Source organism: Etheostoma spectabile, chromosome 5 (assembly GCF_008692095.1).
Source record: "Etheostoma spectabile isolate EspeVRDwgs_2016 chromosome 5, UIUC_Espe_1.0, whole genome shotgun sequence".
In the NCBI taxonomy this organism is placed as follows: domain Eukaryota; kingdom Metazoa; phylum Chordata; class Actinopteri; order Perciformes; family Percidae; genus Etheostoma; species Etheostoma spectabile.
In genome coordinates, this window is record NC_045737.1 from 12,475,423 (window position 1) to 12,486,065 (window position 10,643).

The 10,643-nt window shown below is 42.9% G+C and overlaps 1 protein-coding gene across 4 annotated transcripts in view; it reads left to right on the top strand.

Annotated features, from left to right (window-relative positions):
- Window positions 1-10,141, top strand: part of ddr2l (discoidin domain receptor family, member 2, like) — a 29,324-nt gene extending 19,183 nt beyond the window's left edge. For 3 of the 4 annotated variants that reach the window (XM_032516928.1, XM_032516929.1, XM_032516927.1), the window contains 12 exons: window positions 1,453-1,699; window positions 1,830-1,919; window positions 2,536-2,678; window positions 3,736-3,847; window positions 4,381-4,497; window positions 5,518-5,592; window positions 6,028-6,272; window positions 6,479-6,606; window positions 6,754-6,951; window positions 8,230-8,464; window positions 8,694-8,843; window positions 9,934-10,141. In XM_032516928.1, the coding sequence (XP_032372819.1) occupies window positions 1,453-1,699; window positions 1,830-1,919; window positions 2,536-2,678; window positions 3,736-3,847; window positions 4,381-4,497; window positions 5,518-5,592; window positions 6,028-6,272; window positions 6,479-6,606; window positions 6,754-6,951; window positions 8,230-8,464; window positions 8,694-8,843; window positions 9,934-10,068 (1,875 nt within the window). In that variant the 3' untranslated portion in view covers window positions 10,069-10,141. The remainder of the gene's footprint in view (window positions 1-1,452; window positions 1,700-1,829; window positions 1,920-2,535; window positions 2,679-3,735; window positions 3,848-4,380; window positions 4,498-5,517; window positions 5,593-6,027; window positions 6,273-6,478; window positions 6,607-6,753; window positions 6,952-8,229; window positions 8,465-8,693; window positions 8,844-9,933) is intronic. The other variant, XM_032516930.1, reaches the window with a different exon arrangement.
- The last annotated feature ends 502 nt before the right edge of the window (window positions 10,142-10,643 follow it).

Consider the following 10,643-nt stretch of genomic DNA (forward strand, 5'->3'; position numbering starts at 1 on the left):
TAATTCATAGGTGTGTTTTGGGCGTATAAACCAATCAGAGTGTCCTCTCCCATTCCCTTTAAAAGCCAGGCGCGTTGCTATTATGATGGTGGATTTGCACCGTAATATTTTTATTTGTAATCTTTCTCATGTCTGTGTGCTGCTGCGCTTCCCTGTGTGTGTGTAACAAACATAGTGTGCGCGTGCTGTGCATAAGTTTAGGCACATTTTACTAATGCGCTGTTAAAATAATGAAATGCTGCTTAAGACCAGGTTTTTGTTGGTCAATGGCCGCTGCCTCAAGATAGCAAAACGCCAAGAACGCACCCGAACACACCTCCCTGTAAGACCAGCACGCCCATGGGCGCAAAGATGGGCTCAGGTGCATTTCCTATTTAAACGACGTGGGCGCTGCAGGATCTCAAAATAGCAAAGACACTAGCGTGTGGGGCGGCCCTTTGCTGCGTGTCAAAAAGAAACTCAAAAAAATAAAAATAAAAAAAATCAAAACAATTCCAAAAATCCCTAAAAATAAAAAAAAACAAAAAGAAAAAATACAAATAAACACACATAAAAACAAAAAATAAAAAAAAAATTAAAAAAAAAAAAATAAACAGTGAATAGAAACAATCCTCGTCAAAAGAAATAATAGATAAACACAAAAAGTACTAAAGAAACAAAAATCAAAAAACAAAAACATTAGTCCCTAAAAAAATAATTCAACAACAATAAATCAAAAAATTCGGACAAAAGCAAAAAAAGAATAAAAAACAACAACATTTAAAAAATAATCAAAACCTCAAAAATATAAAACAAACAAATGTGAAAAAAAAATAAACAAACACTCAAAAAAAAAAAAAATAGAATGAAAAAAAAAAAAAAAAAAAAACACAATCCCCAAAAACAATCAACAATGACAAAAATGACCAAAATCAGTCATAAGAAATGAAATGACAAATGAATTCCAAAGAAAATAATTATTCAAAAATATCAAAAGAACCAGAAAACTCACTAACAAAAAAAAAATAGAATAAACACACAGTCCTACAAAAAAATAAAAAAAAAAAGGTGAAAGAATGCATCATGCATAAAAACAAAAAAACAAACAAATAACAGCCAAAAAACCCCCATCTGTCTCCCCCTTTCATAAATGTCTCTCTATATATAAAGGGAAAACAAACCCAAAAATAATCTAAAAAAAAAAAAAAAAAGAAGACACTAGTTTCTGTCATTGCGCCGCGCTGTGCCGAGTGCAAGATAGGGACCTAAAGGTTTTCTGTTTTCTTGTGTGTTTTCTTGTGATGTGTCTTATGTGTACTAGATTGAAAAGAGGGCGGCTTTCAGTTCTCTATAAGAGAAACTTTGGAAGTCATCCTATAAACCACTACAGAAATAAACAGTTTTTGATTGTTTCAAAAGAAAAGCTTATGTTTCACGTTTTCAATCTTAAAACATCATCTCTTCTCCGTCCAGGTTCACAGTAACAACATGTTCCACCGCGGTGTGAAGATCTTCTCCTCCGTTTCCTGTTGGTTCAAGCCCCGCCTCATCGCCGGCTGGGAGGCGGAGCCTGTGGCATTCAAGACGGTGCTGGACGACAGGAACCCGAGCGCCCGCTACGTCACCGTGCCGCTGAACCGCCGCTCCGGCAAATCCCTCCGCTGTCGCTTTGACTTCGCCGACGTCTGGATGATGTTCAGCGAGATCTCCTTTCAGTCAGGTAACACACACACACACACACACACACACACACACACACCACACACACACACACACACACACACACACACACACACAGATAACCATTTCTTTCAAACAGCTCAATAAAATGACTTACATTTGTCCCTCAGAAGATACCGTACTCCCGACCACGATGACCCCGGGGTTGACCTCCCCTCCAGTCAAGAAGGAGACTACCATGCCAACCACACTTATGACAGGTATGACCTTTGACCTTACCCTTTTTATTTCACATGAAATAGACCGAATCAGCATGCAGCAGGGCAACAACAAAAGCTTCTTGGGAGACAAACGGCAGTTCATTTGAATTGCAGAGAAATGTAAAATGGACAATGGTTTATTTCTGTTGCTCTTTTTAGCCGTAACTGTAACATTTAAAGATATAACATCTGACCTGTCTGACGTTTCTGCTGTGCTTATTTTCTGTACTGTTTCTGTGTGTTGCTTTGCTAGCGTCTGACTGCTAATTTGGTAGGTGTCTGTGGCCCAACAGGCAAATTAGCTCTCGAAGGTAACGTTAGTGAAAGTGGTAAAATATGAAAGCACCAGCATGCGTAGTAAAGGAGTAAGATGAGAGTATATCTAGTTGTTCCATGTCCCCTTTTGCTCAGGCTTGATGAATTCTATGTACGAGTTTTCTACCCCAAAGTTATTGTAAACTATCCCTAATCCCTATACTATAATCCCTCAAATTGAAACACCTTAAGGGCATTCTGTGCATCAATAAACCATTAAACTGTCACCTGAAAGTATGGATGACAATCTAATCCATAGAAAACAGCAGTCCTCATTAAATCCCCTTTTACTTATCCACAGCAGCCAGTCCATCAGCAAGTGACCCCCCAGATGATGGGAACACGCCCATTCTGATTGGCTGCCTGGTGACCATCATCCTGCTGTTGGTCATCATCATCTTCCTCATTCTTTGGTGCCAGTACGTCTGCAAGGTGCTGGAGAAGGTGAGCAGATGAACCCGTGTTAAAGAGATACAGGACTAAAGCAGTGGAAACTTTCCTAACACCGCTATTGTTTTCAGTTCCCAGTAAAGGCTCTGACACACCAAGCCGACGGCCGACCGTCGGACTAACCCCGAGTTTGTCAAAAAAGTGCCTCGGGACACACCGAAGCGACACCAACTTGAGCGTATGTCCTGCGCAAGACGTAACACGTCTCCGGAATTTCAAAACCAGACCATAATGGCGGCTCATTTGGAATACGATCTCATGTTTTATGAAAATAGTTCATCGAAACGTGTTTCTAAAAAACATGTTAAGGGAGAAGTAGGCCAGGCAGTTGCTTAGTCTGTTTGTCACGCTCATCCCGCTCGTCGTTTCCGGGTTAGCACCCCACCAATCAGATTGGTCATTGAGTCCGACTGCCCAACCCCCGATTCAACACGTAAAATCGGCCCAAATGAAGACCGGCGGATCCTCCGACTGACAATGGCATGGAACACACCGAACAGACTCGAGTCACCGACCTCGCCAGGCTGTTCAACGGCCGATAACCGGGTTTGTGTGACACCGCCTTTGGTCTCTGGCAGCTTTGAGACACCGGTCGAATCTGAGACTGTTTCGTTTATCTGGCGCCAGGTTTAAGTGACTGCGGGGGCAGTTTAAAGTGGCGAGGCGGCAAATCTTTTTCCATAGGCTGGTAAAATAGTATTTTATGATCTGATTCCTGCTACACCCATTCATCCTACGGGTGGCAATACGGTGGCGCTTTGACTAGATGCGAATGATGCCCTTCCTTACTGTACATTTACCAAGTGTTTGTGCGTCATGGCGACAATATGAAATAGGAATATTTGGTGCAGATTGCCTAGTTCACCACCTAAAACTGGTCTGGTGGTAGGTTTGATGAAATTCATTGATTCAACTATGCAGTAGCCTCTGAAAGGCTAAATAACAACAACACAAGACTAGGAATACTTTTATTTTGCAACAGCTGTGAAGCCATTGTTCAACAAGAACACAGCTGTACAAAATGGTTTTCTCTCCCTATCTCCCACTTTAGGCTCCACGTCGGATCCTTGACGAGGAGGTAACAGTTCGGCTGTCGTCCTGCAGTGACACCATTATCCTCCAGACCCCCCCTGTGCCCCCCCGTTCCGGCCACGCCCCTTCAGGTAGACGACAAGCAGTCCGTCCGTCTGTTGTACTTCTTTCAAGTCCAATTAGAAGGCTAGAAACGGCTTTTAATGGGTTTGATTATCTCCCTCTCTGTCGTACTTGCATATGCATGCACAGAACTGCCAATAGAAACTCTCGCTCTCTGAAATTACCGGGGATTGGCCCATGTCTCCCGTCATTGGCTAGATTTTTCTAAAGCCTGAAATAAAAGCCAACAGGAGGTGCAGAGGTCTGGTTTTCTCTCAGATCACTTGTCTCGTTTTCATTTCCAAAGTAGCAGAACTCACCGGCTCACCAGTGAGAGAAAGTATAGTTTAAGTTAATATATCCACCATTTGGGTCCAGAAACAATCCATTACCCCGAGGTAACAAAACTCTCTACTAAAATATCTGAACCATATGTTAAAAATAACAATTTGAAGGTTACCATTTTGACCGTTTTAGTCCATTTAAATTGTTGAGACAAACCCCTGACAGGGTTGTTTGGGTTTTGCATTCTCGATTAATTCACGTGTTTTGTTTCCCTCAGGCCCGGCTAACACTGACCCTCACTATGAGAAAGTTTTTCTGTTGGACCCGCAGTACCAGAACCCCGCGGTGCTGAGAAACAAACTGCCGGAGCTGTCCCAGAGTGCAGAGGCCTCAGGTAAACATACGTTGTTGTTTTTTTAAGATTCTTTTTTGGGGATTTTCCCTTTTTAATTTTTTGACTGTGACAGCGCATAGACAGGAAATGTGGAAGAGGTGAGCTAGAGGTCGCCCCAAAACATACTTATTAACCTTACAGTAGTCATAGCAGAAACAAGGTTGACACATTTTTCTTTTAAATCCCCCAGTTCTCCTCACAGGCACGTCATTATGTTCATGTTTTATTGACCAGTTATTGACCATTTGGTGATTGCTGATTGTTTCATCTCAGGAAAAACATAAATTTTAGTGGAAGTAAATCTGGATTCTTGATGTTTAACCCTCCTGTTGTCCTCGGGGTCAAATTTGACCCGTTTAAAATGTCTATATCTGAAATATGGGTTTCTTTTTAACCAAATTACCACAAAGAAATGGATTGGATTCCATACAACGCTCTTTGCAAATACAACTGATCACTTTCATTCCTGACTAAACTCATCTGTATGTTCCTCTGATCTTAACTAATTCATAATTTCTGCTTTTTTAACTCAAATTAGTTAGGTAGTGTAAAACTAGGGGTAGTAAGGTGGTTTTAGTGAAAACTAAAAACAAACTCTGAAAAAGGGACGAGAATGTGAAATTTTTGTCCATTTTTGATCCGGGAGGACAACACAAAGGTTAAAAATGCTCCACATGTCCGGTGATGGCATGTTTATACACGGCTGCTGAAGCTGTCAGAGTCGAGGCCTTTCAGTCACATTCTCCAAACGGCTGCAGTCTGCCCCCTGCTGGACAATCTACTTCACCACTTCTTAACATCTTTTGACTGTTCCTCTGCTTTTACCTTTCTTAATTGGCTTCAGGACAACACTGTACAAGCTCTGTGCTTTTCTTTTTCCTCTGTTTTTTTTCTTTTGTCCTTAAGATTTTCTTGATGATGCTGAACGTGCATGCTCAATCATTCTGCAGTTTTCTCTCTCTTTTACCTCCCAGCCCTCTCTGTCTCTGTCCATGTTTCCTCCTCCTCTTCCTCCGCCAGCTCTCCTCCTCGGTAATCCTCTCTATGACCTCCTCCTGCTGACTTCCTGTCACTTGACGTCAGGCTGGCTGCGTGGTAAGAGCTGAAAGGTGTGACTTCAGACATTTAAACATGTGTCAGACAGTAGACGAGGACTTTTGTACATTTTCAAATTGGGTTTTTTATTTCTGTGCATGAATACATTATTCTCTCATTTTTCAGTGTTGAAAAATCAAGTTCTTTACCGACATAAACTGTGAAAGTAAGGTTCAAGATCAACTATTTTTAAGGTGCTAAAGTCACAAAAATGAGATGACTAACAGAGTTAATAAACATCAAAACATTTGATCTACAGACATTGATTTACCAGAAGAACTCAAGCTAATGAATTCATTATCACTGGAAAACAGAGTACGTTACTTACAATAATGGTTTGATTATAAAGTTATCTTCTAATGAAAACAAATAGTGCCTGTGGAGCGTAAGAAATCACAAGAGAAAGGTGTCACAGCTTGCTTCTCTCGCCTTCAGCGTGTGGCGGAGGCTACGCCGAGCCCGACGTAACCCAGTGCACGCCGCACCAGTGTTTCCATAGCAGCGTGCCGCACTACGCCGAGACGGACATCGTGCGGCTGCAGGGCGTCACCGGCAGCAACATGTACGCCGTCCCCGCCCTCACCGTGGACTCGCTCACCAGGAAGGACATCTCCGCCGCGGAGTTCCCACGGCAACATCTGATCTTCAGGGAGAAGCTGGGGGAGGGGCAGTTTGGAGAGGTGAGATGGAAAGCTCGGAAATCCTTTTCAAGTTTAGAGAATACAACAAAGTTGATGCTTGTATTTGATTTTTTGATTCTTGATCTCAAGTTTGAAAGGAAATACCAGGACATCACCAAACTCTTTTAGAGTGTTTTAGAAAAAAACTACTTTAAATTAGGCTTCTTGCTCCCAAGGTTCTATGTATTCCTACTTGTCTCCTGCAGGTCCACCTGTGTGAGGCAGAGGGACTCCCAGAATTCCTTGGGGAGGGGTCTCCTCTCCCTGACCGAGATGGCCGTTCAGTGCTGGTGGCTGTTAAACAGCTGAGAGCCGACGCCACCAGCCAAGCCAGGTGGGACGGTGTTTTCATGTATACTCATCTTTGCCTTAGTGTATTTCTTTAAAAGTGTCTCTAGTGTTGCTCATACGAAGCTGTGAAGTCTAAAGCATAGCCTTTCACATAACTTAATAAGGGACCTGAAATCTGTTTGTCCATCAGAAATGACTTCCTGAAAGAAATAAAGATCATGTCTCGTCTGAACGACCCCAACATCATCCGGCTGCTGTGTGTGTGCGTGTCGTCCGACCCGCTGTGCATGGTGACCGAGTACATGGAGAACGGAGACCTCAACATGTTCCTGTCACAGCGGGAGATCGAGAGCACGCTGACACACGCCAACAACATCCCTTCAGTCAGGTTAATATAACATACACTTTGTCTATACACATGCCAACACCACCTTTTCAATCCGTCCAGTTCATATAGTTCTTTATGGACGTAGCAGGGTGCGACATGTTTCCTTTTCGAACAGATGCAGCGTTCAGCCATAGACTGTTGATATTAATCTGCTGTGAGTTGTCGAGTTCGCTGTTACAGGCGCAGCCATCCTGGTTGCATATGTGACGATTTTAAGAGTGTGGGAGGAGCTGCTTACACTCTGCGTTACGTTACACACTTTCACTGGCCCTTACATAATAGACACGCCCTAAAACACAGATCAATGAGACCATAACTCAAAACATGATAATCATTTAGTGTTGCAGAAGAAAATGTTGATTAAGGTAATGAATCAAGTGAGAAGTGGGTCATTTTCTCACAGACTTCTAAAGAAACCGACCTCCTTTTGCAACCACAGATGTCGCCCTCTGCTGGAACTCAGATAGAGTGCAGGTGTAAGGCACTTCTGCATTTGCAGCACTGGAAAAAAAAAACGGATGCTTTGTCTATTAATATTAACAGTCTATGTTTTTTTTTTCCCTTGCCCGGTCATTTAAGTGAAGCGAAATTCTACTTGCCCAAAGGCAATATTACAGGCCCCTATACAAATAGTTTTTTATTAGTTTCTATTTGTAATTTGTTTGACCGCATACATCTCAGACACCCTCATTTCCACTATGTCAAATAGTTTGAGTTGGAACATTTGTATTTTTAGGATTCTAAAGGCCATGGCACAACAAGCCGACGGCAAGGAACTAATTGCGAAGGAGGCGGACTGCGGCGTTGCCTCGCGTCGGCCCACGTCGGCCCACGTCTCCTTTGTCTTGGCCAACAATTAGAACTGGAAAACACAGCAGAGAGCACGACCTAAACCTACAATAACTGCAAATGAGACATGTTTTGTGCAAACACTTTTACTGCACTTAAAAAAAAAACATGTATGGCGTAGGATGTTTTTTAAAAGACCTGGAAATCATCATGGAACTGTAAGCAGGATCCAATCCTGTTCAACGGGCAAGTGGCTTTTTATATTTACTTGCCCGACATGGCATTTTACTTACCCCGGCCCATTGGGCAACACTTATTGTTGAGCCCTGAGATGTGATAAAACACACGTTATGATCAACAATTTTCTACAGAGGAACAAAGGAACACACAAATTCAAAATTCTCACCTCCTCCACTGTCACTTCTTCATTCTCCGCCTTCTTCTTTCTTTATCTCTTAACCTCGTCCTTCCTTTTCCCCCTCCCCACAGTCTGTCCGACCTTCTCCACATGTCGGTGCAGATCTCGTCGGGGATGAGGTATCTTGCGTCTCTGAACTTCGTGCACCGCGACCTGGCCACCAGGAACTGTCTACTGGATCGCCGCCTCACCATCAAGATTGCCGACTTTGGTATGAGCCGGAACCTGTACAGCAGCGACTACTACCGCATCCAGGGCCGGGCGGTGCTGCCCATTCGATGGATGGCCTGGGAGAGCATCCTGCTGGTGAGAGAGGGGGGGAGTTAACATAAGATCTGACTAAAGGAAGAAAAGAAGATCACTTGTTGAAAAAGATAATCTGTTGTTCCCTATACCTGCTCCTAATGATGGTTGAAAAACCAAAAGCTTTAAATCAGTCCTTAATATTGTCTTGGAATGACTTTTGTCTTATACATTATGAATGTCAGTGGATCTATGCAAAAAGTATGTTTATTGATGGATGACTCCTCTCCAGGGTAAGTTCACCACGGCCAGTGACGTGTGGGCGTTTGGCGTCACCCTTTGGGAGATCTTCACTCTGTGTAAGGAGCAGCCGTACAGCCTGCTGTCTGACGAACAGGTCATAGAGAACACTGGCGAGTTCTTCAGGAACCAGGGCAGACAGGTGAGACGAATCAAGCGCATTCGTTTGAAGTTACGCATAAGGGCATGGTCACACATACACAAAATGAACATTGGCGAATATTCAATTCACAGTCACTTCAATTCTATGCGAGCGAAGGGGCAAATAAAACATTTTCTTCTGGCGGAAAAGCAAATTGGCATGTCCATATCGCTTTGGTCAACTTTGACAGGTAAAGTTACAGTCTCAAATGTGAAAATGCTCAATATTACACTTTTTTTTTTTATATTGTCCTGACCTATATTGTAAACCCAGTGTTTACTCTAGGTTGGCTGCTGTAGCCTGGCAGATTGCTCCGCTAAAACACTACACAGAACCCATCAACACATTAGCGTGTTGTCCATTACAGAGCCTGTTTGTAACCGTTAATACCGTTAACTTCCCGGCAAAATCACAACCCTTGGAGAAAAGGACACTATCTAGTCTAGGATTATAACATATCTTGGTTAGCTGTGCATTTTAATTGGCAGTACTGAATACTCAGTTCACTGGGCTGAAGGACAGGATGAGATGGCCTACCTCCCAGCCTCTGGCTCGGCGACTTCTCAGCCTCAACAGCCGACCAGCCGACACTCCTCGGCAGGGTGACACTCAGTTGACCGTTCATTTATAGACATTTAAAGTCTTGTACATAATATTAACACAACGTGTCAGTCTCTCTGCACCAGTCTTAGCCTCCTCCGGTGTCTGCTTCATATCTGCTTTTGTAAGTTCTGTGACGCAGGAACGCCCCAACCACCCCAACCTGGCCGCCAATAGAATATTATATTATATTATTAATAGGTGGATTTTGCCACGACACTACCAACAACATTATCATTGCTTCAACTGTTCATCTGACTTCAACAGTTTAGATAACACACTTGACTGTTCTGTGGTTACAGATGCAAACTAACTACATACAGTTGCCTCATTCATGGACAGTGATGCTGAATGAAGATAGGGGAAACACAATGGACATTACAAATATGCTGTACATGCTTTTTTTTTAACAGGGTAAACATTGACACCCGTAGAGGTTTTTTTCAGATACTCACTAACCATCTCCAACCCTCCGATGTTTTCCTACTAGATCTTCCTCTACGGCCCTCCGCTATGTCCACCTTCGCTCTTCGAGCTGATGATGCGTTGTTGGAGTCGCGACATACCTGACCGACCCACCTTCGAGGGACTTTACCAAGCCCTGAGGCCCCACGTCAACCAGTGAGCCAAGGCCGCTGGCATGTCCCACTCGGCGGGTTTGTTCATCTCTGGACTCCTGTAAGATGACAGAATCACACACAAAAAAACAGAGGACTGGAATTGCGTTACAAGACTAGATCGCTGTCAGAGGGAATAAAGAAACTGGCAGAACGTGGGTTTGCTTTGTAGTAAGAGCAGCACTCTGTTCTGAGAGTCAAGATGGGGGTAGAAGGAGAAAAAGGCTGGTCAATCAGAGGAGATCCAAATACCTTTAGTTCATTAGTGAACAAAGATTTCTTAGCCATCCATCCATCCATCCATCTTCATCCGCATTTCTTAGCTTCTTTTTTTTTTTTTTTTAAGATTTAAATAATTTCTGATTTCACGGTTTTATCCATCTCTTTAAAGCCCCTTTGACCAAAACATCTTGCCGGACCTTTTGACATATCTTTTTTTCCATGTTGTTATGGTGCCAAAAGTATCATAAACTTTATATTTCTTCTACTTATTGGTTTTTAAAGATGCCCAAATCTGGACAGACTCTTCAGTCTTGGTAGTTTCTCCTGTCCCTGTGGTTGATTATTATTATTATTATTATTA